We start from the raw sequence: 25404 nt of genomic DNA, 5'->3' as shown, positions 1-25404 counted from the left end.
ATATATAATATATATATATATATAAATATATATATATATATATATATAATATATATATATATATATATATATATATATATATAAATATATATATATATATATATATATATATATATATAAATATATATATATATATATATATATATATATATATATATAAATATATATATATATAAATATATATATATATATATATATATAAATATATATATATATATATATATATATATATATATATATATATAAATATATATATATATATATATAAATATATATATATATATATATATATATATATATATATATATATATATAAATATATATATAAATATATATATATAATATAAATATATATATATATATATATATATATATATATATATGTATGTATATATATATATATATATATATATAATATTGCCTTGTTTCATGTAATAAGGGGCTTGCTGGGGCTGCAAGTCACCATTATGAAACTTGTACATTCTTTCCAAAACTCTGGTTTTCCTCCCAAATGTCATCACATACAGGTCAGGTTCATCTGGTGTCTCTAAATTGGTCTACCATGAGTAAGTGGATGAGTAATGTGCCACATAATGGACTTCAGCTTCATTCATGGGTAGCCTGAAGAAGGCACAGAAGAACAAAAGGAAGAAGGAGAAGAATATAAAGGTGTGCTTTCAAAATTGCCTGAAAGATGTGTGATTTGAGATTTACAAAGTCAAATGATGGTGTGAAATTGAGTAATCATCATTTTTAACACCATATAGTAATACAGACAATGCAGAATTTCAGAATATTTAATACTATAAGTTTTTTCACCCTAGAAAATGGAAGGAGACTCTCATTGTGTCAGTATCAAGAACTTGACACATCTTCAATTGGACTGTCTCAGCGCTGTAATTCTATCTCTAAAGCTGAGCAGAATTCTCTGGCTTTTTGTTTTTCAATGACAAGCGGTAAGCCAAAGGCACACAGAGTGAAACAAACACTAGTGAGAGCAAACTGATTTACTATTTTATAAGATGTGCTTTTAATATTAACTGGACTGCTGATCAAAAATACAGCATTTTTTAAAATTGTCACTATATGTTTCATACCTCACATTTTTCTGAGACAGTCACTGTAAAGATCTAAATATCTTTCCACAAAAAAGACATCAAATGCAATAAAAACATACAATTTAATAAAGGTTTATTTTCAAGGCACATATAATGACTCATATACAAAAGTCTAGTAAGTCACCCATCCAGACATTTTTCTCAGCTTTCTTTTATAATCACATTTGAGCTGGAGCACACCGGATCAAACTGGGAATGGCCACTCACACTGGACCCATTCAAAGCCACCAATTAGTCTAATGGAAAGTCTTTGCAACGTGTGAGAAAAAGTGACCTGGGAGGAAATACCAAGTCATCACACAGCGCCAACTTTTCTGATGAGGCCATCATCACCATGAGCCTTCTCACACACAATGATAAGAGGTTTAATAGAGAAGAGAGTGTCGTACTGACACAATAATGGCAGGACAGCAAATTCACCATTAACGTCAATAAAGCCAAAGAGCTGAACACACTCCCATTCATATGGCATGGAAAGCTTTAGAGAGGGTTAGCAGCTTTAAATTTCTTACAGTCCCTATCACTGATGACCTAAAGTAGAGGCAAAATCTGGCTTTACTTCTTTATATGTTTGAAGAAAGCCCAGATGTCTTCCTTTGTGCCCATCAACTACTAAAAGTGCAGAGAGGAGTCCATAGACACTGTCCACCTAATATCTTATCACGGTACCTGTTCATCATGAGACAACAAGGTGTTCCAAAGGGTAATAAAATTGGCATGGAATATTAATGGCAAACATCTTCATTCTGTTCAGAATTTACAGTACATAGTGTAACATACACAGTCTTAATACTAAACAAACACTAAACACTTTACTCCCTCATCTGCTCTGGAAAATGGTTTCGGACCATCAGCACTCATACCAGTAACAGTTTTTACCATCAGGCCATAAGGCCACTCAATAGGAACTCATGCTGACAACTATATGAGCAGACTTGATGTACTGTATGTACTTCTACTAAATATATTGTATGGTGTCATGATATTTGTGTAACATCACTGCCACTGGTCTGTAGGAGACATGCAACAAAGTTCTCATTGTACTTTGTGCACATGACAATAAACTTAAACACAGAAGGCATCTCAGCCAGAAATCAAGCTGTGAACCAAATACTCCATTAGAAATAACTCATCCCTCCATTCATCCACTCATTCATTTCTGAATTTCTTTTCTCCAATTTAGGGTGTTGGGAGCAGTTGCCTAATCCCAGGATCAAGAGCAAGGCCGGATGCAGCCTTAGATAGGACACTAATTCATTAAACTTATGTAACCTCACTCGGTCACAAGAGTCATTAGACAAGCTAACAAGCATATGCCTGAGATTTAAGAGGAAAACTGGAGTAATGCCTAGAAAGACACAAGAAGAACATGAAACAATACCCAGACTGAGACTGCAATTTCATTTGAAGCTGTGTGGCATTAGCACTAAGCATTGTGCATACATTCCAACAATAAAATAATTCTGAATACTAAAAGCACAAATTCTGCCCAAAAGAGGTGAGAATAAAAATCCAAACACAATTTCAGTGATTTTTTAGTAGAAAGAAGGAAAAAAAAGTCAAACTGAACCTGTAGCAGTGCAGTTTTCAGTTATATTTACTGGAGAACCTGGAAATGTTAAAAAAAAATATTAGCAACAAAAGAAAATAGAAATTCATGTGCAATGTTCTTAAATTTATAAAAAAAATGTATATTAGTGATATTTAATAATTTACCGCAGTTCTGTGTAGTCCCAGTTATGTTGAATGACTGATACTGCCTGCTGGAGATGCCAGTCCCGTTCACTTCTGACACGGTCATCTGCTCGCCAGTTGTTCCATTCACAATGGTGTAATCTGCACAGCACTTATTGTTTAATGGATGGCAAGGATACGGCAGCAAAAAATCTCCATGTTTAAAGTAGAAGGTGTGATTAGTTTCACTCCATGCCATACAGAAAATGTTTCCTGATCCATTTGAATATTGCTGAAGGACTGAGGAGCACTGAATGCCAGCATTGACTACTACCTGTTCACCTTGATTAGAAATTATCCAGTTACAGCTTCCACCTCCAACTGTCAAGTAAATACGGCTGACAATAGTTGTAACACAGAACTCAAACCCCACCTCAGATGACACTGAGAAACACAAGAAAGAGAAGTGAAGTGAGTCATCAGGACTTGTGTACAACTGAGCATCACGTCAAACCTGCAGACTGACACAAACTTGGGGCACCACTTTATCACATTCATGTAACATCGTTCACTCAGAAGAGTCATCAGACAACCTAACATGCCTGTGTTTGGGTTTCACAGCAAATGCTGGAGTAAAACCCCTAAAGACACAAAAAGAACATGTAAATGTCTGAAAGAGAGTAACCAGATAGTGTTAAAAAATAACTCTGAAGGCTAAAAGCATAAATTATTCCTCAAAAATACAAAAGAGGTGAGTGTGGAAATGCAAACAGAGCTTTGGTATTCATTTATAGAAAGAAAAGAAAAAAAATCAGATTAGACCTTTAGTATTGGAGCTGCTGGTTTTAGTTGTTGAAGAACCTGGAAATGTAAAACAAAACAAATAGTATGTGAAGTAAATAGAAATGCATGTGTAACATTCTAATAATATACATTAATGATATTTAATTACTTACTACAGCTCTGTTTCATTCCAGTTATGTTTAATGACAAATACCACCTCCTGAAAATGCCATTGTTATTCACTTTAGACATGAAATAAGAAATTAAGAAAAGGATTCCTAGCTGTGTTTAGAGACTAGTGGCTTTGGTAGCACTAGCAGAATTCAAAAGGAAACCCTTCTCAAATCTTCTGTTTTAACATTCCTAATAACAAAGTATTTAAAACCTCAAAGTATGATGGCAGCAACCTTTTAACATCAGAAACATGCTTTGCAAACATTGCCTGTAACTGATCAGCTACTTGATCAACACAACGAAAAATTCGTTATATTGAGTTTTTATTCAAGTTAGCCGCTCTGATTCACACTGTCCATGACAAACCATATTAACTTTAAATTTATTTCAAACTTTCACAATCCTCTCTAACATAATTTAAAAATAAAGAAAGACTGAGCTTTGTTTTTCAGATCTCTAATTGACCGTATGTCATGACCAAGCTAATGCACTTAAAGTGGCAGTTTCATGTAAACACCACTGGCTAACCTGAGGCAGGAACTGCTTCTCTATTTATCACATTATGCAGGTCTTTAGAATCTCATGATTTTGCATGATCATTTTTTTTAAATAAATATTTGCACTGTGACTGACACAGCGGCACAGTGCTTAACACTGTTACCTTATGGCGCCTAGACACTATTCTGATTCCTGTCTAGCTAGTGTGTCCACTAGGGAGCATTGCAGGACTCCAAACCCCAGACACAACCTCACAAACCCAACTCCCAGGTGTGTGTGTGTGTGTGTGAGAGAGAGAGAGAGAATGAGTGTGTGCACCTTTCATTAGGCTGGTGTTGGCACACTTAGTACTGCTGGTATAGATTTTGTGCCTTTAGTACAATGAACTGGGATTACTGGATTTGGAAAATAGACGAGTGGTTCTTATGAGTGCAGGAGTACAAAAATATACATATTCATTAATTCCCCTCCAAGAAATAGAATCAGTTCCATTTTATTATACACAAATATATAATGCATAAATATATATATATATATATATATATATATATATATATATATATATATATATATGGGTAATGGTGTGGAGAAGAGAATGGGTGATGCACAATCGCTAACATGATTTTCATTTCCCAGAGAGTGGAGGAGGAGGCACTAGAAGACGACTGGCATCACTTCAGGGTCTGACACCGCTAGCGCTGCCTCTTCTGTTCTACACAGTATTTAAATCTCCACCGTACTCTGAAGTTGCTGTTCATTCGTGGACCTGCTCTGGCACAGGATGGAGCTCGCCCTCTGAAGGACCAAACGTGTTTACACATTTGTTTTCTTGTTTTCACCTGGACATTAATGGGATGTCTCTTGGAAACCCAAATGTTTATCTTTCCTCTTTGCATTTCTTTACTAAATATATTCAGGATAAATATAAAATATGCTGCCTTTGAAAGGCAAATAGTATTGGTATGAACTACAGCCATGCAAAACAATCACTTATCTTCATCATTTGTTCTAGCAAATAATTTGGGGATATTAGCACTCGTACCAGTAGAATCGGGGACAGTTTCTATCTTCAGGCCATAAGGCCACTCAGCAAGAACTCCTGATAACAACTGTATCAGCAGACCTGATGTGTGTCGTACTAAACATAATGTATGGTGTCATATTCTTGGTCTGTTATTTTTGTTACATCACTATCATCATTCTGTAGGAAACTTGTAAGTAAGTTCTCATTGTACTCTCTGCAAATGACAATAAAATTAAACTTAGAGGGCATCTCAGCCTGAAATCAGTGTCCTAATTCCAGCATCATCAAGAGCAACACAGGACTGGTGCCATAGATGTGGCACCGGTTCATTAAACTTGTGTAACCTCATCCAGTACCAACAGTCATCAGACAACCTAACAATCACAAGTTTGAGAGTCAAGAGGAAACCTGGAGTAATGCCTAGAAGGACACAAGAAGAACATGCAACTGTAACCAGACTGAGATGCCAATGTCTTTTGGAGCTGTGTGCCATTGGCACTGAGCACTGTGCATACATGCTAACATTACAATTATTCTGAATACTAAAAGCACAAATTCTGCCCAAACAACATAAAACAGGTGAGAGTGAAAGTCCAAACAGAACTTCAGTGTTTTGTAATACAAAGAAAGAAACAAAAAGTCAACCTGGACTTGTAGCAGTGCCGCTTTCATTTGTTGTTTTTGCTGGAGAGCCTGGAAATGTTAAAATAAATATTATCAAGAAAGGAAAATGAAAATGCATGTACAATACTCTTAAATTTATTTTAAAAAAGTATATTAGTGATATTTAATAACTCATAATAACAGTTTTTCTTTGTTGCAGTTATGCTTAATGACAGATTCTTCCCACTGATGATGTTAGACCCGTTCATCTGCTTACCAGTTGTTCCATTCACAATGGGGCACATATAGTTTAATGGAGTGCAAGGATGTTGCAGAGAAACATTTCTGTGTTTAAAGTAGAAGGTGTGATTAGTTTCACTCCACGCCATACAGAAAATGTTTCCTGATCCACCTGAATATTGTTGAAGGCCTGAGGAGCACGGAATGCCAGCATTGACTACAACCTGCCCATCTTGATTAGAAATTCCACAGTTACACACTCCAGCGGCAACTGTCACGTTAACAGAGCTGACAATAGTTGTAACACAGAACTCAAACCCCACCTCAAATGGCATTGTTAAAAAATTATTCTGAAGGTTAAAAGCATAAATTATTCCTCAAAAATACAAAAGAGGTGAGTGTGGAAATGCAAACAGAGCTTTGGTATTCATTTATAGAAAGAAAAGAAAAAAAATCAAACTAGACCTTCAGTATTGGAGCTGCTGGTTTTAGTTGTTGAAGAACCTGGAAATGTAAAACAAAACAAATAGTAGGTGAAGTAAATAGAAATGTATGTGTAACATTCTAATAATATACATTAATGATTTTTAATTACTTACTACAGCTCTGTTTCATTCCAGTTATGTTTAATGACAAATACCACCTCCTGAAAATGCCATTGTTATTCACTTTAGACATGAAATAAGAAATTAAGAAAAGGATTCCTAGCTGTGTTTAGAGACTAGAGGCTTTGGTAGCACTAGCAGAATTCAAAAGGAAACCCTTCTCAAATCTTCTGTGTTAACATTCCTAATAACAAAGTATTTAAAACCTCAAAGTATGATGGCAGCAACCTTTTAACATCAGAAACATGCTTTGCAAACATTGCCTGTAACTGATCAGCTACTTGATCAGCATGACAAAAAATTAGTTATGTTGAGTTTCTATTCAAGTTAGCCACTCTGAATCACACTGTCCATGACAAACCATATTAACTTTAAATTTATTTCAAACTTTCACAATCCTCTCTAACATAATTTAAAAATAAAGAAAGACTGAGCTTTGTTTTTCAGATCTCTAATTGACTGTATGTCATGACCAAGCTAATGCACTTAAAGTAGCAGCTTCATGTAAACACCACTGGCTAACCTGAGGCAGGAACTGCTTCTCTGTTTATCACATTCTGCAGGTCTTTAGAATCTCATGATTTTGTATGATCATCCTTTTGAAAATAAATATTTGCACTGGGACTGACACAGCAGCACAGTGCTTAACACTGTTACCTCATGGCTCCTAGGCACTGTTCTGATTTCTGTCCAGCTAGTGTGACCACTAGAGGGCATTGCATGACCCCAAACCCCGGACACAACCTCACAAACCCAACTCCCGGTATAAAAGAACATTTTATTTATACAAATATCTTTAAAACAAGCTTATTGTTGTACTAGCAAAGCAAAATTCTTTCTTTCTTTCTTTCATCACTTCCACTCCTCCCAGGTGAGCTTTCTCCTCTTCCATAACACTCCAACTCACCTAGGAGAAATGGAGCAGTTTCCTTCATACCAGACCTAGGAGTACTTCCAGTGCTATCTCATTGCATCCAGGAAGCACCGCCTCTGTCAACTCCCCCTGGCGGTGCCCGAGGACCCCAAAAGTGCTACCCATCAAAACCAAAACTCCTATGCAGCCCTGTGGGTGTCTGAACAGAATGCACACCAGAAAGATATTGCCACCCGGTGTACTGGGGAAACACATGGCCCTGGAAAGCCGTCTCCCCCTGTCCATCCATTAGAATGGCCTCCTGAGAAGGAAAGGTACCACTAACCAACGTGATTGGGATGCCAGCCAACCCATGTTGTCTATTACAGTAGCTAAAAAGGAAAACAACAGAATATATGCGGTTTTAATGATGATCAAGACTCAGACGTTAACCTGCAGGGAGAGCTATTGAAAAGAGAGGATACATTTAAATATCTAGGATGAGTGGTAGCCTGAAATGGAAAACTTGATACAGAGATAACCCACAGAGCACAGTGTGGATGGAACAGTTGGAAGAAGGCATCAGGAGTATTGTGTGTTTTCAAGGCAATGATAAGAACAGCAATGATGCACGGATCTGAGACATGGGCAGTAAAGCAAGTGTAGGATAAGAAGTTAGATGCGGCAGAAATGAGAATGTTGAGATGGATGTGTGGAGTTGCGAAAAAGGAAATAATAAGAAATGAGAAATCAGAGGTACAACAACAGTAGAGGGGGAGATATCTAAGAAAATACAAGAAAGTAGGTTAAAGCTGTGTGGACATGTAGTGAGGAGAGACAATGAATGTGTGCAAGAAAGATCTATGGGAATGAAGAACAGGGGAAGAGAAAGTGAGGGAGCCCAAAAAAGACATTGATGGATAAAGAAAAAGAAGATCTGAAGGGAAAGGTCTGACTGGCAAGTTGGTGCAGAACCGAACTGTTGGGAGAGGGTTGATCGAGTACATTGATGCCACATAGAAGTGGAAAAAGATGAAGAGGATGAAGAAGAAGAAGAGGTCTGCACTGCCGATTTTTGTTCTTCTCGCTATGTATTTTGTTTTCCTCTGATATCTCACAAGTTTGTAAGTCGTGTTGACTTTCACTTTTAAATTGCACCAGTGTGTGTGTGTGTGTGTGTGTGTGTGCGTGTGTGTGTGTGTGTGTGTGTGTGTGTGAGAGAGAGAGAGAGAGAATGAGTGTGTGCACCTTTCATTAGGCTGGAATTGGCACACTTAGTACTGCTGGTATAGATTCTGTGCCTTTAGTACAATGAACTGGGATTACCGGGTTTGGAAAATAGACGAGTGGCTCTTATGAGTGCAGGAGTACAAAAATAAACATATTCATTAATTCCCATCCAAGAAATAGAATCAGTTCCATTTTATTATACACAAATATATACTGCATATACAGTGGGTACGGAAAGTATTCAGACCCCCTTCAATCTTTCACTCTTTGTCATATTGCAGCCATTTGCTAAAATCATTTAAATTAATTTTTCCCTCATTAATGTACACACAGCACCCCATATTGACAGACAAAAAAAAGAATTTTTGAAATTGTTGCAGATTTATTAAAAAAGAAAAACTGAAATATCACATGGTCCTAAGTATTCAGACCCTTTGCTCAGTATTTAGTAGAAGCACCCTTTTGAGCTAATACAGCCATGAGTCTTCTTGGGAAAGATGCAGCAAGTTTTTCACACCTGGATTTGAGGATCCTCTGCCATTCCTCCTTGCAGATCCTCTCCAGTTCTGTCAGGTTGGATGGTAAACGTTGGTGGACAGCCATTTTTAGGTCTCTTCAGAGATGCTCAATTGGGTTTAAGTCAGGGCTCTGGCTGGGCCATTCAAGAACAGTCACAGAGTTGTTGTGAAGCCACTCCTTCGTTATTTTAGCTGTGTGCTTAGGGTCATTGTCTTGTTGGAAGGTAAACCTTCGGCCCAGTCTGAGGTCCTTGGCACTCTGGAGAAGGTTTTTGTCCAGGATATCCCTGTACTTGGCCGCATTCATCTTTCCCTCGATTGTAACCAGTCGTCCTGTCCCTGCAGCTGAAAAACACCCCCACAGCATGATGCTGCCACCGCCATGCTTCACTGTGGGGACTGTATTGGACAAGTGATGAGCAGTGCCTGGTTGTCTCCACACATACCGCTTAGAATTAAGGCCAAAAAGTTCTATCTTGGTCTCATCAGACCAGAGAATCTTATTTCTCACCATCTCAGTTCTTCAGGTGTCTTTTAGCAAACTCCATGCGGGCTGTCATGTGTCTTGCACTGAGGTATGTGTGGAGATAACCAGGCACTGCTCATCACTTGTCCAATACAGTCCCCACAGTGAAGCATGGCGGTGGCAGCATCATGCTGTGGGGGTGTTTTTCAGCTGCAGGGACAGGACGACTGGTTGCAATCGAGGGAAAGATGAATGCGGCCAAGTACAGGGATATCCTGGACAAAAACCTTCTCCAGAGTGCTAAGGACCTCAGTGTGGGCAGAAGGTTTACCTTCCAACAAGACAATGACCCTAAGCAAACAGCTAAAATAACGAAGGAGTGGCTTCACAACAACTCTGTGACTGTTCTTGAATGGCCCGCCAGAGCCCTGACTTAAACCCAATTGAGCATCTCTGGAGAGACCTAAAAATGGCTGTCCACCAACGTTTACCATCCAACCTGACAGAACTGGAGAGGATCTGCAAGGAGGAATGGCAGAGGATCCCCAAATCCAGGAGTGAAAAACTTGTTGCATCTTTCCCAAGAAGACTCATGACTGTATTAGCTCAAAAGGGTGCTTCTACTAAATACTGAGCAAAGGGTCTGAATACTTAGGGCCATGTGATATTTCAGTTTTTCTTTTTTAATAAATCTGCAACAATTTCAAAAATTCTTTTTTTTTTGTCTGTCAATATGGGGTGCTGTGTACATTAATGAGGGAAAAATGAAATTTAAATGATTTTAGTAAATGGCTGCAATATGACAAAGAGTGAAAAATTGAAGGGGGTCTGAATACTTTCCGTACCCACTGTATATATATATTATATATATATATATATATATATATATATATATATATATATATATATATATATATATATATACACACGCAACCCTGGGGAGAGTCTCATGGGCACTGGTGTGGAAAAGAGAATGGGTGATGCACAATCGCTAACATGATTTTCATTTCCCAGAGAGTGGAGGAGGAGGCACTAGAAGACGACTGGCATCACTTCAGGGTCTGACACCGCTAGCGCTGCCTCTTCTGTTCTACACAGTATTTAAATCTCCACCGTACTCTGAAGTTGCTGTTCATTCGTGGACCTGCTCTGGCACAGGATGGAGCTCGCCCTCTGAAGGACCAAACGTGTTTACACATTTGTTTTCTTGTTTTCACCTGGACATTAATGGGATGTCTCTTGGAAACCCAAATGTTTATCTTTCCTCTTTGCATTTCTTTACTAAATGTATTCAGGACAAATATAACATATCCTGCCTTTGAAAGGCAAATAGTATTGGTATGAACTATAGCCATGCTAAACAATCACTTATCTTCATCATCTATTCTGGCAAATAATTTGGGCTATTAGCACTCGTACCAGTAGAAACGGGGACAGTTGTTATCTTCAAGCCATAAGGCCACTCAGCAAGAACTCCTGATGACAACTGTATGAGCAGACCTGATGTGTGTCCTACTAAATATAATGTATGGTTTCATATTCTTGGTCTGTTATTTTTGTTACATCACTATCATCATTCTGTAGGAGACTTGCAAGTAAGTTCTCATTGTACTCTCTGCACATGACAATACACTTAAACTTAGAGGGCATCCCAGCCTGAAATCAGTGTCCTAATTCCAGCATCATCAAGAGCAACACAGGACTGGTGCCATAGATGGGGCACCGGTTCATTAAACTTGTGTAACCTCATCCAGTACCAAGAGTCATCAGACAACCTAACAATCATGAGTTTGAGAGTCAAGAGGAAACCTGGAGTAATGCCTAGAAGGACACAAGAAGAACATGCAACTGTAACCAGACTGAGATGCCAATGTCTTTTGGAGCTGTGTGGCATTAGCACTGAGCACTGTGCATACATGCTAACATTAAAATTATTCTGAATACTAAAAGCACAAATTCTGCCCAAACAACACAAAACAGGTGAGAGTAAAAATCCAAACAGAACTTCAGTGTTTTGTAATACAAAGAAAGAAACAAAAAGTCAACCTGGACTTGTAGTAGTGCCGCTTTTACTTGTTGTTGTTGCTGGAGAGTCTGGAAATATTAAAATAAATATTATCAAGAAAGGAAAATGAAAATGCATGTGCAATATTCTTAAATTTATAAAAAAAAGCATATTAGTGATATTTAATAACTCATAATAACAGTTTTACTTAGTTGCAGTTATGCTTAATGACAGATTCTTCCCCCTAAAGATGTTAGTCCCATTAATCTGCTTACCAGTTGTTCCATTCACAATGGCGCACATATTGCTTAATGGAGGGCAATGAAGTTGCAGCAAAAAATCTCCATGTTTAAAGTAGAAGGTGTGATTAGTTTCACTCCATGCCATACAGAAAATGTTTCCTGATCCATTTGAACATTGTTGAAGGCCTGAGGAGCACGAAATGTCAGCAAAAATGCTGGAGTAAAACCCTTAAAGACAGCAAAAAGAACATGTAAATGTCTGAAAGAGAGTAACCAGATATTGTTAAAAAATAACTCTGAAGGCTAAAAGCATAAATTATTCATCAGAAATACAAAAGAGGTGAGTGTGGAAATGCAAACAGAGCTTTGGTATTCATTTATAGAAAGAAAAGAAAAAAAATCAAACTAGACCTTCAGTATTGGAGCTGTTGGTTTTAGTTGTTGAAGAACCAGGAAATGTAAAACAAAACAAATAGTAAGTGAAGTAAATAGAAATGTATGTGTAACATTCTAATAATATACATTAATGATATTTAATTACTTACTACAGCTCTGTTTCATTCCAGTTATGTTTAATGACAAATACCACCTCCTGAAAATGCCATTGTTATTCACTTTAGACATGAAGTAAGAAATTAAGTAAAGGATTCCTAGCTGTGTTTAGAGACTAGAGGCTTTGGTAGCACTAGCAGAATTCACAAGGAAACCTTTCTCAAATCTTCTGTTTTAACATTCCTAATAACAAAGTATTTAAAACCTCAAAGTATGATGGCAGCAACCTTTTAACATCAGAAACCTGCTTTGCAAACATTGCCTGTAACTGATCAGCTACTTGATCAGCACGACGAAAAATTAGTTATGTTGAGTGTCTATTCAAGTTAGCCACTCTGATTCACACTGTCCATGACAAACCATGTTAACTTTAAATTTATTTTAAAGTTTCACAATCCTCTCTAACATAATTTAAAAATAAAGATGGACTGAACTTTGTTTTTCAGATCTCTAATTGACCGTATGTCATGACCAAGCTAATGCACTTAAAGTGGCAGCTTCATGTAAACACCACTGGCTAACCTGAGGCAGGAACTGCTTCTCTGTTTATCACATTCTGCAGGTCTTTAGAATCTCATGATTTTGTATGATCATCTTTTTTAAAATAAATATTTGCACTGGGACTGACACAGCGGCACAGTGCTTAACACTGTTACCTCATAGCTCCTGGACACTGTTCTGATTTCTGTCCAGCTAGTGTGTCCACTAGGGGGCATTGCAGGACCCCAAAACCCGGACACAACCTCACAAACCCAACTTCCCGGTACAAAAGAACATTTTATTTATACAAATATCTTTAAAACAAGCTTATTGTTGTACTAGCAAAGCAAAATTATTCTTTCTTTCTTTCTTTCTTTCATCACTTCCACTCTTCCCAGGTGAGCTTTCTCCTCTTCCATAACACTCCAACTCACCTAGGAGAAATGGAGCAGTTTCCTTCATACCAGACCTAGGAGTACTTCCATTGCTATTGCATTGCATCCAGGAAGCACCGCCTCTGGCAACTCCCCATGGCGGTGCCCGAGGACTCCAAAAAGGCTGCCCATCAAAACTATAACTCATATGCAGCCCTGTGGGTGTCTGAACAAGATGCACACAAGAAGGATATTGCCACCCGGTGTACTGGGGAAACACATGGCCCTGGAAAGCCGTCTCCCCTGTCCATCCATTAGAATGGCCTCCTGAGAAGGAAAGGTACCACTAACCAACCTGGTTGGGATGCCAGCCAACCCATGTTGTCTATTACAGTAGCTAAAAAGAATATATGCGGTTTTAATGATGATCAAGATTCAGACGTTAGCCTGCAGGGAGAGCTATTGAAAATGAGAGGATACATTTAAATATCTAGGATCAGTGGTAGCCTGAGATGGAAAACTCGATGCAGAGATAACCCATAGAGTGCAGTGTGGATGGAACCATTGGAAGAAGGTATCAGGAGTATTGTGTGTTTTTAAGCAATGATAAGAACAGCAATGATGCACGGATCTGAGACATGGGCAGTAAAGTAAGTGTAGGAGAAGAAATTAGATGCAGCAGAAATGAGAATGTTGAGATGGATATGTGGAGCTGCGAAAAAGGAAATAATAAGAAATGAGACAATCAGAGGTACAACAACAGTAGAGGGGGAGATATCTAAGAGAGTACAGGAAAGTAAGTTAAAGCTGTGTGGACATGTAGTGAGGAGAGACAATGAATGTGTACAAGAAAGAGCTATGGGAATGAAGAACAGGGGATGAGAAAGTGAGGGAGCCCAAAGAAGACATTGATGGATAAAGAAAAAGAAGATCTGAAGGGAAAGGTCTGACTGGCAAGTTGGTGCAGAACCGAACTGTTGGGAGAGGGCTGATCGAGTACATTGACGCCACATAGAAGTGGCAAAAGATGAAAAGGAGAAAGAAGAAGAAGAGGTCTGCACAGCCATTTTTTGTTCCTCTCACTATGTATTTTGTTTTCCTTTGACATCTCACAAGTTTGTAAGTCGCGTTGGCTTTCACTTTTAAGTTGCCCTAGTGTGTGTGTGTGTGTGTGTGTGTGTGTGTGTGTGTGTGTGTGTGTGTGTGGGTGTGTGTGCGTGTGTGTGTGTGTGTGAGAGAGAGAGAGAGAGAGAGAGAGAGAGAGAGAGAATGAGTTTGTGCACCTTCCATTAGGCTGGTGTTGGGACATTTAGTACTGCTGGTATAGATTTTGTGCCTTTAGTACAATGAACTGGGATTACTGGGTTTGGAAAATAGACGAGTGGCTCTTATGAGTGCAGGAGTACAAAAATAAACATATTCATTAATTCCCCTCCAAGAAATAGAATGAAATCAATTTTATTATACACAAATATATAATGCATGTATATATATATATATATATATATATATACACGCAACCCTGGGGTGTGTCTCATGGGTACTGGTGTGGAGAAGAGAATGGGTGACACACCACCGCTAACATGGTTTTCATTTCCCAGAGAGTGGAGGAGGAGGCACTAGAAGACGACTGACATCACTTCAGGGTCTGACACCGCTAGCGCTGCCTCTTCTGTTCTACACAGTATTTAAATCTCCACCGTACTCTGAAGTTGCTGTTCATTCGTGGACCTGCTCTGGCACAGGATGGAGCTCGCCCTCTGAAGGACCAAACGTGTTTACACATTTGTTTTCTTGTTTTCACCTGGACATTAAATGGGATGTCTCTTGGAAACCCAAATGTTTATCTTTCCTCTTTGCATTTCTTTACTAAATATATTCAGGATAAATATAAAATATGCTGCCTTTGAAAGGCAAATAGTATTTGTATGAACTGCAGTCATACTAAACAATCACTTATCTTCATCATCTGTTCTGGCAAATAATTTGGGGATATTAGCACTCGTACCAGTAGAATCGGGGACAGTTTTTATCTTCAGGCCATAAGGCCACTCAGCAAGAACTCCTGATGACAACTGTATGAGCAGACCTGATGTGTGTCGTACTAAATATAATGTATGGTGTCATATTCTTGGTCTGTTATTTTTGTTACATCACTATCATCATTCTGTAGGAAACTTGTAAGTAAGTTCTCATTGTACTCTCTGCAAATGACAATAAAATTAAACTTAGAGGGCATCTCAGCCTGAAATCAGTGTCCTAATTCCAGCATCATCAAGAGCAACACAGGACTGGTGCCATAGATGGGGCACCGGTTCATTAAACTTGTGTAACCTCATCCAGTACCAAGAGTCATCAGACAACCTAACAATCATGAGTTTGAGAGTCAAGAGGAAACCTGGAGTAATGCCTAGAAGGACACAAGAAGAACATGCAACTGTAACCAGACTGAGATGCCAATGTCTTTTGGAGCTGTGTGGCATTAGCACTGAGCTCTGTGTATACATGCTAACATTAAAATTATTCTGAATACTAAAAGCACAAATTCTGCCAAAACAACATAAAACAGGTGAGAGTGAAAATCCAAACAGAACTTCAGTGTTTTGTAATACAAAGAAAGAAACAAAAAGTCAACCTGGACTTGTAGCAGTGTCGCTTTTACTTGTTGTTGCTGGAGAGCCTGGAAATATTAAAATAAATATTATCAAGAAAGGAAAATGAAAATGCATGTGCAATATTCTTAAATTTATAAAAAAAAAAAGCATATTAGTGATATTTAATAACTCATAATAACAGTTTTACTTAGTTGCAGTTATGCTTAATGACAGATTCTTCCCCCTAAAGATGTTAGTCCCATTAATCTGCTTACCAGTTGTTCCATTCACAATGGCGCACGTATTGCTTAATGGAGGGCAATGAAGTTGCAGAGAAGAATTTCCATGTTTAAAGTAGAAGGTGTGATTAGTTTCACTCCATGCCATACAGAAAATGTTTCCTGATCCATTTGAACATTGTTGAAGGCCTGAGGAGCACGAAATGTCAGCATTGACTACAACCTGCCCATCTTGATTAGAAATTCCACAGTTACACACTCCAGCGGCAACTGTCACATTATCAGAGCTGACAATAGTTGTAACACAGAACTCAAACCCCACCTCAGATGACACTGAGAAACACAAGAAAGAGAAGTGAAGTGAGTCATCAGGACTTGTGTACAACTGAGCATCACATCAAACCTGCAGACTAAAACAAACTTTGGGCACCAGTTTATCACATTCATGTAACATCGTTCACTCAGAAGAGTCATCAGACAACCTAACATGTCTGTGTTTGGGTTTCACAGCAAAAATGCTGGAGTAAAACCCTTAAAGACAGCAAAAAGAACATGTAAATGTCTGAAAGAGAGTAACCAGATATTGTTAAAAAATAACACTGAAGGCTAAAAGCATAAATTATTCCTCAAAAATACAAAAGAGGTGAGTGTGGAAATGCAAACAGAGCTTTGGTATTCATTTATAGAAAGAAAAGAAAAAAAATCAAACTAGACCTTCAGTATTGGAGCTGCTGGTTTTAGTTGTTGGAGAACCTGGAAATGTAAAACAAAACAAATAGTAAGTGAAGTAAATAGAAATGCATGTGTAACATTCTAATAATATACATTAATGATATTTAATTACTTACTACAGCTGTGTTTCATTCCAGTTATGTTTAATGACAAATACCACCTCCTGAAAATGCCATTGTTATTCACTTTAGACATGAAGTAAGAAATTAAGAAAAGGATTCCTAGCTGTGTTTAGAGACTAGTGGCTTTGGTAGCACTAGCAGAATTCAAAAGGAAACCCTTCTCAAATCTTCTGTTTTAACATTCCTAATAACAAAGTATTTAAAACCTCAAAGTATGATGGCAGCAACCTTTTAACATCAGAAACCTGCTTTGCAAACATTGCCTGTAACTGATCAGCTACTTGATCAGCATGACAAAAAATTAGTTATGTTGAGTGTCTATTCAAGTTAGCCACTCTGATTCACACTGTCCATGACAAACCATGTTAACTTTAAATTTATTTTAAAGTTTCACAATCCTCTCTAACATAATTTAAAAATAAAGAAAGACTGAGCTTTGTTTTTCAGATCTCTAATTGACTGTATGTCATGACCAAGCTAATGCACTTAAAGTGGCAGCTTCATGTAAACACCACTGGCTAACCTGAGGCAGGAACTGCTTCTCTGTTTATCACATTCTGCAGGTCTTTAGAATCTCATGATTTTGTATGATCATCCTTTTGAAAATAAATATTTGCACTGGGACTGACACAGCGGCACAGTGCTTAACACTGTTACCTCATGGCTCCTAGACACTGTTCTGATTTCTGTCCAGCTAGTGTGACCACTAGGGGGCATTGCATGACCCCAAACCCCGGACACAACCTCACAAACCCAACTCCCGGTATAAAAGAACATTTTATTTATACAAATATCTTTAAAACAAGCTTATTGTTGTACTAGCAAAGCAAAATTCTTTCTTTCTTTCTTTCATCACTTCCACTCCTCCCAGGTGAGCTTTCTCCTCTTCCATAACACTCCAACTCACCTAGGAGAAATGGAGCAGTTTCCTTCATACCAGACCTAGGAGTACTTCCAGTGCTATCTCATTGCATCCAGGAAGCACCGCCTCTGGCAACTCCCCCTGGCGGTGCCCGAGGACCCAAAAAGTGCTACCCATCAAAACCAAAACTCCTATGCAGCCCTGTGGGTGTCTGAACAAGATGCACACCAGAAGGATATTGCCACCCGGTGTACTGGGGAAACACATGGCCCTGGAAAGCCATCTCCCCCTGTCCATCCATTAGAATGGCCTCCTGAGAAGGAAAGGTACCACTAACCAACCTGGTTGGGATGCCAGCCAACCCATGTTGTCTATTACAGTAGCTAAAAAGAATATATGCGGTTTTAATGATGATCAAGATTCAGATGTTAGCCTGCAGGGAGAGCTATTGAAAATGAGAGGATACATTTAAATATCTAGGATCAGTGGTAGCCTGAGATGGAAAACTCGATGCAGAGATAACCCATAGAGTGCAGTGTGGATGGAACCATTGGAAGAAGGTATCAGGAGTATTGTGTGTTTTTAAGCAATGATAAGAACAGCAATGATGCACGGATCTGAGACATGGGCAGTAAAGTAAGTGTAGGAGAAGAAATTAGATGCAGCAGAAATGAGAATGTTGAGATGGATATGTGGAGCTGCGAAAAAGGAAATAATAAGAAATGAGACAATCAGAGGTACAACAACAGTAGAGGGGGAAGATATCTAAGAGAGTACAGGAAAGTAAGTTAAAGCTGTGTGGACATGCAGTGAGGAGAGACAATGAATGTGTACAAGAAAGAGCTATGGGAATGAAGAACAGGGGATGAGAAAGTGAGGGAGCCCAAAGAAGACATTGATGGATAAAGAAAAAGAAGATCTGAAGGGAAAGGTCTGACTGGCAAGTTGGTGCAGAACCGAACTGTTGGGAGAGGGCTGATCGAGTACATTGACGCCACATAGAAGTGGCAAAAGATGAAGAGGAGAAAGAAGAAGAAGAGGTCTGCACAGCCGTTTTTTGTTCCTCTCGCTATGTATTTTGTTTTCCTTTGACATCTCACAAGTTTGTAAGTCGCGTTGACTTTCACTTTTAAATTGCCCCAGTGTGTGTGTGTGTGTGTGTGTGTGTGTGTGGGTGTGTTTGCGTGGGTGTGTGTGTGTGAGAGAGAGAGAGAGAGAGAGAATGAGTTTGTGCACCTCCCATTAGGCTGGTGTTGGGACATTTAGTACTGCTGGTATAGATTTTGTGCCTTTAGTACAATGAACTGGGATTACTGGGTTTGGAAAATAGACGAGTGGCTCTTATGAGAGCAGGAGTACAAAAATAAACATATTCATTAATTCCCCTCCAAGAAATAGAATGAAATCAATTTTATTATACACAAATATATAATGCATGTATATATATATATATATATATATATATATACACGCAACCCTGGGGTGTGTCTCATGGGTACTGGTGTGGAGAAGAGAATGGGTGACACACCACCGCTAACATGGTTTTCATTTCCCAGAGAGTGGAGGAGGAGGCACTAGAAGACGACTGGCATCACTTCAGGGTCTGACACCGCTAGAGCTGCCTCTTCTATTCTACACAGTATTTAAATCTCCACCGTACTCTGAAGTTGCTGTTCATTCGTGGACCTGGTCTGGCAGAGGATGGAGCTCGCCCACTGAAGGACCAAACGTGTTTACACATTTGTTTTCTTGTTTTCACCTGGACATTAATGGGATGTCTCTTGGAAACCCAAATGTTTATCTTTGCATTTCTTACTAAATATATTCAGGACACATACAACATATGCTGCCTTAGAAAGGTAAATAGTATTGGTATGAACTGCAGCCATACTAAACAATCACTTATCTTCTGTTATGGCAAATACTGTAATTTGGGGCTATTAGCACTTGTACCAGTAGAATCGAGGACAGTTTTTATCTTCAGGACATTCTGTAATTTAAAAAATATAGATTGACTAAGCCTTTTTTCTTTTCTTTTTCTAATTGACTGTATGTCATGTCCTAGTAATGCCAATAAAGTGCACAAAATTGTAACTCTTTTGTGTGGAGTTTTGTATGTAGAACACGAGAAGTATTTATGTTCCAGCTTACTTCCAGCTAGGAGTTTGTGTATGAGAATGAATGACACCACAATTTTACAACAGCCTGAGCCATCAAATGGTACTCACGATGATGTTTGTAGTTTCCTTGAAAATCATGACATTACTTTTTAGTTTTTTGTTATTAATGCTATGGCTTCACCACACTAATAAAAATATTAATCATAATCATTATCATCATTAAAGAAAAAGAAGGAACGCCTGATAAGGTAGGCTATTACACTAAGCTGAATGTACTTGTTGCTACTTTGCAACAGCATAAAGAATAATACTGTAATGAGCACAAAGATAGAAAGACCAAGATACAGAATCTGAATGAGAGAAAAAGACCAAAAATGGACATGTTTATTTAACAATGAATGATCCGGGGATTGTTCCTGCCTTGTTCTCAACACTTGCTGAGATAGGCTCCAGCTTCCTCACAACCCTGCCCAGAATAAAATAGGTTTTAAAAAATGGATGAATGGATGATCCATAGCCATACTTTCAGATGAATCACCTTCCCACTGTTATGGAAACAGAAACACCTTGTGTTCTACTAGCAAGTCTCCTGATCATCTTCCATAGTCACAGGCCATGCCTCTCCCCCTTTATTTTCTCTGAGACTCTGTTTATCTAACACCCCAGGAAGCTCTGCTTGCCATTTTGAACCTTGTAAGGTGTGATATGAATGTTTCAGGGGTTCAGAGCTCAGCATACCTGTGTGACATTCCACCAGCAATCACCCATCCTGCTATTCTAGCTACTATAGGACAGTATGGAACCATGACCAACTGTATATTCATACTGTGATTTCTCTTGTGATTTATCTCTTGTGATTGTGATGTGCGCCCTAATCCACACTTGGAGCGATGATCTTCATGTGTATGAACACAGCTTGCCTTACCATTACCTCATGTAGAGTGGTGAGGAAATATATAAATCTGTATATTACCCTGTAAGGACATTTAAAGTTTGATGCAAAATTTGGGAAATGGTTGGTTGTGACAAACCCAAATTATCACTATTGCAAAGCTGCATTTTCCTCTATGATAAAAAATGTAACGTTACTGATGCTATAATTTCAGCTAACAGTGCATGGCTTCTTCATTTAGAAGAGGTGATCCCATGGCTTGCAAGATTTATTATGCATGTTATTCCATCTCTGTCAAATTCATATCTTTTATGAGTTTGTTGTTATCCAAGGTTTCAAAAGCATTCAGCATTACACAGAATGTGTGTGCCAGTCCCTTCTTGAACATAATTTTCTGGCAGTTTCTGGTGAGTTAGGACAGTTCACGAGTTCTCCTAAACCCTGGTGATGGTAGAAGTGGTTTCCTAAACTAAGAAAACTGATAAAATGTTTTTTCTTCTACACTTAAGAGTAGGACTAATTTTCCATCACTTTGAGATTTTAGAGCAAGTAAGGACTGTTTTTCTTACTCTGAGACGCTTGCAAAATACACGCCCAGGACCTCACTGAATGTGCCTTCAAAAACAAGCACCTCAGCTGGCATGCTTTCAGTCCTGCCCAGGCCCAAAATTGGGTACTGGCTTTAAAAGTTCAAAAATACTTTAAATATTCAAAATACTCAAAATTGCCCTTCAAGGTAGAGGGTTACCTCTGGCTTGAATGAGAAAGCCTTTAAGAATTTTTGTAAATAAAGAATTTATTTGTATAAACAAATGGAGCACAAACACTTGGAAAAAACAGAAAAGGTACAAAATAATACCAGAAAGGGAATACATTGAAAGGCAACCTACCATAAATAAGACTGCTTTGCAAACCAAATAATCAGAGTCCAAAACAAACCAAATGAATCAACAAACCAGTAATTCAGAGCAGTACTCAATCAATGCTATCTCCACAGCTCTTAGTAATGCCCTGCTCGGATCATTTTTTCCCACCAGAATATAAAGACTGAGGGTGGCCCAGCAGCAGTGATGTCAGAATGGACCAGCCTTTTGTTCTACCCACAGAACAAAAGGAACATACAGTATCTACAGTCACGTTCAGAAGTAATTGGACAGTGACATAATTTTCATAATTTTGTCTCTCTATGCCACCACAATGGATTTGAAATAAAACAGTCATAATGTGATTGAAGTGTAGAGATTCAGCTTTAAGTTTAAAGGTTTACCAAAAATATCTTATGAGCCATTTAGGAATGAAAGCCATATTTCTGCATAGTCCCTCCATTTCGAGGGGCTCAGAAGTATTTGGATATTTGACTGACAAGCTGTTCAATAGCCAGGTGTGTTCAGTTCCCTCTTTATTACATTAACTACTGTATTAAGCACGTAAAAGGTCTGGAACTGATTCTAAGTGTGGAATTTGCACTTGGAAGCTGTCATTGTGAACTCTCAATATGAGGTCCAAAGAGTTGTACATGCAATTAAAAACAGTCCATCATTAGGCTAAGAAAACAAAACAAACCCTTTAGGGAGAAAGCAGAAACAGGAGGAGTGGTCAAATCAACAATTTAGTATATTCTTAAAAAGAAAAATTACACACTCATGAACTGAACAACACCAGAAGGTATGGAAAACCAGAGAAAATAACTATGCTGAATGATTGCAGACTTCTGTCCTTGGTGAAGAATCCCTTCAGGACAATAAGACAAAATGAGAAAACTCTTCAGGAGGTAGACTTATCATTGCCAATGTCTACAATCAAGAGAAGTCTTCATGAAAGTAAAGACAGAGGGTTTACCGCAGGCTGCAATCCACTGGTAAACCTCAAGTGCAAAAAGGACACTTTAGACTTTTAAAAAGCCTGTTCCGTTCTAAAACAATTTTCCTTGGACAAAGGAAACTAAGATCAATATATACCAGAATGCTGGAAAGAGTGTCTGGAGAAGAGAAGAAATGTCTCAGGATCCGATGAATATGACGCTTTGTTTCAAATCCATTGTGGTGGTGTACAGAGCCAAAATTATGAAAATTGTGTCACTGTCCAAATACTTATGGACCTGACTGTAAACATCTTCAATACACTATACAGTACAACAACAAAAACACTAAATAATCAATAATTGAATTAATAAATATTAAAAAACACAGGGAAAATAATACTTTTAATACTTAAAAACAACAGAAATAGCTTTAAAACTGAAAATAAATTTAAGCAAGGAAATAAACCCTAACTGTAACATGAACAAAATAATTATTTGCACTGGGGTTGACATAGGGGCACAGTGCTTAGCACTGCAACCTCATGGCTCTAGGACACTGATTATTCTCTGATTTTAGTCTACACATCCTCCCCATATATACATAGAACTTTTTAGTTCCTAGCATTTTGGTTTACCTCTGACATGACAAAGGTTAGTGAGTCAGGTTGACTGGAAATTCTAAATTGCCCCAGTGTGTGTGTGTGTGTGTGTGTGTGTGCACCTTTCATTAGACTGGCATCCCTTCCCAGGTTGGTTCCTGTCTTGCACCCGGTGCAGCTGTAATAGATTTTATACCCAGAGAATAATGAACTGGGATTCCTGTGTTCAGAAAATAGATGTATGCTATTATTATTGATGAAGAAAAAAAACACAGTTACTGATTTCCCACAAAGAGAGAGCAACTGTTTCCATTTATTACATTCATATTCAGTGGATTCAGAAAGTATTCATGCCCATTCAGATTCTGTGCCTTCTGTGTTGTAGATTTAATTTTCAATGGATACATTTGCCATTTTTACCTATCAATTTAAACTCAATGCAAAATCTCTCATTCATTAAACTATTAAGACTCTTCATTTAGTATTTTGTAGAAACGCCTTTGGCAGCAATTACTGCTTTCAGTCATCTTAGGTAAGTCTCTAGAAGCTTTGCACACCTGAAATTGGGCATTTTTATCTCATTCTACCTGTGAGATCATCTAAAGCTCCATTAGAATGGATGATAAGCATCTGTAAATTGCCATATTCAGGACTTTGAACAGATGTTCAACGGGTTTTCAGTTTGGACTTTGGCTGGGCCACTCAAGGACAGATCTTGTTTAAAACCACTCCAGTGTTGTCTTGGCTGTATGCTTCAAGTCATTGTTGTGCTGAAAGATGAACTGTCACCCCAGTCAGAGGTTGCATGCACTCTAGAGTAGGCTTTCTTCAAGGACCTCTGTGTATTTGCCTGCATTCATCCTTTCCTCAAGCCTGATCAGTCTCCCTCTCCCTACTGCTGAAAACCACCCCACAGTATGATGCTGTTATCACCATGCTTATCATAGGGATGGTATTAGACAGGTGATAAGCAGTGCCTAGTCTTTGCCAGATACAGTACTTGGTTTTCAGCCCAAAGAGTTCAATTTCATCAGACTAAGAAATCATTTTCTTCATTTCGCCAAGTCCTTTAAATGCCGTTTGGAAGGAGTGGCTGCCATTTAGCCATTCTACCTGAATGATTCTGTGCTTCTGAGATGGGTGTCCTTTTGGAAGGCTTTCCCATCTCAGCAGAGGGCTTCTGAAGCTCTGTTAGAGTGACCATGACCCTTCTCTCCAGATTACTCAGTTTGGCTGAATGGCAGACTCACAGAAGAGACCTAATGGTTCCTGACTTCTTCAATATCACAATTACTGAGAACACTCAGACCTTTAGAAATGGTTTTATACCCTTTTCCCTTATCAATGCTTGTCCATAATATGATCGTGAAGGTCTAAGAAGAGTTCCTTTGACTTTGTGGCTTGGTTTTTGCAAGGAATTTCAGTTTTTGATTTTTAATAAATTTGCAATCCTTTCTGAAAACATGTTTTCAATTTGTCATTATGGGTTAATAAGTGTTGATTGATGAACAAAAAGGGCAAATAAAGTGTTCAGAAATTGAGGGGGCCTTAAAATGTTCTGAATCCACTGTGTGTGTGTGTATACACAGTATATACAGTATATATATATATACTGTATATATAAACTGCACAAAAAAACTTAAAGGAACACTTTGAAAATTCATCAGTTCTCAATGGGGAAAAAAATCCTGCTGAATATCTATACTGATATGGACTGCGTAATGTGTTAGGAAGGAAAGGATGCCACATCGTTTGATGGAAATGAAAATTATCAACCTACAGAGGGTTGAATTCAAAGACACCCCGAAAATCAAAGTGAAAAAATGATGCGGCAGGCTAGTCCATTTTGCCAAAATTTCATTGCAGCAACTCCAAATCATACTCAGTAGTTTGTATTGCCCCCATATGCTTGTATGCATGCCTGACAACGCCAGGGACACTCTTAATGAGACCACGGATGGTTTCCTGGGGGATCTCCTCCCAGATCTGGTCCAGAGCATCACT

At 38.2% G+C, this 25404-nt stretch overlaps 1 protein-coding gene across 2 annotated transcripts in view; it reads right to left on the bottom strand.

The window, feature by feature from the left end:
* LOC114657533 (adhesion G-protein coupled receptor G5-like) overlaps nucleotides 1–16674 on the bottom strand; it is a 52119-nt gene extending 35445 nt beyond the window's left edge. Inside the window, exons 1-3 of one of the 2 annotated variants that reach the window (XM_051931646.1) lie at nucleotides 16530–16674; nucleotides 2835–3160; nucleotides 2689–2727 (exon numbers count right to left, since the gene is read on the bottom strand). In XM_051931646.1, coding sequence (XP_051787606.1) covers nucleotides 2689–2727; nucleotides 2835–3051 — 256 coding nt within the window. In that variant the 5' untranslated portion in view covers nucleotides 3052–3160; nucleotides 16530–16674. Of the gene's footprint in view, nucleotides 1–2688; nucleotides 2728–2834; nucleotides 3161–6372; nucleotides 6443–16529 lie in introns of those variants that run through there. The other variant, XM_051931645.1, reaches the window with a different exon arrangement.
* Between the last annotated feature and the right edge of the window lie 8730 nt (nucleotides 16675–25404).

The sequence above is a fragment of the Erpetoichthys calabaricus genome, chromosome 9 (genome assembly GCF_900747795.2).
Source record: "Erpetoichthys calabaricus chromosome 9, fErpCal1.3, whole genome shotgun sequence".
Lineage (NCBI taxonomy): Eukaryota > Metazoa > Chordata > Cladistia > Polypteriformes > Polypteridae > Erpetoichthys > Erpetoichthys calabaricus.
This window is presented reverse-complemented; position numbering and strand designations above follow the sequence as displayed.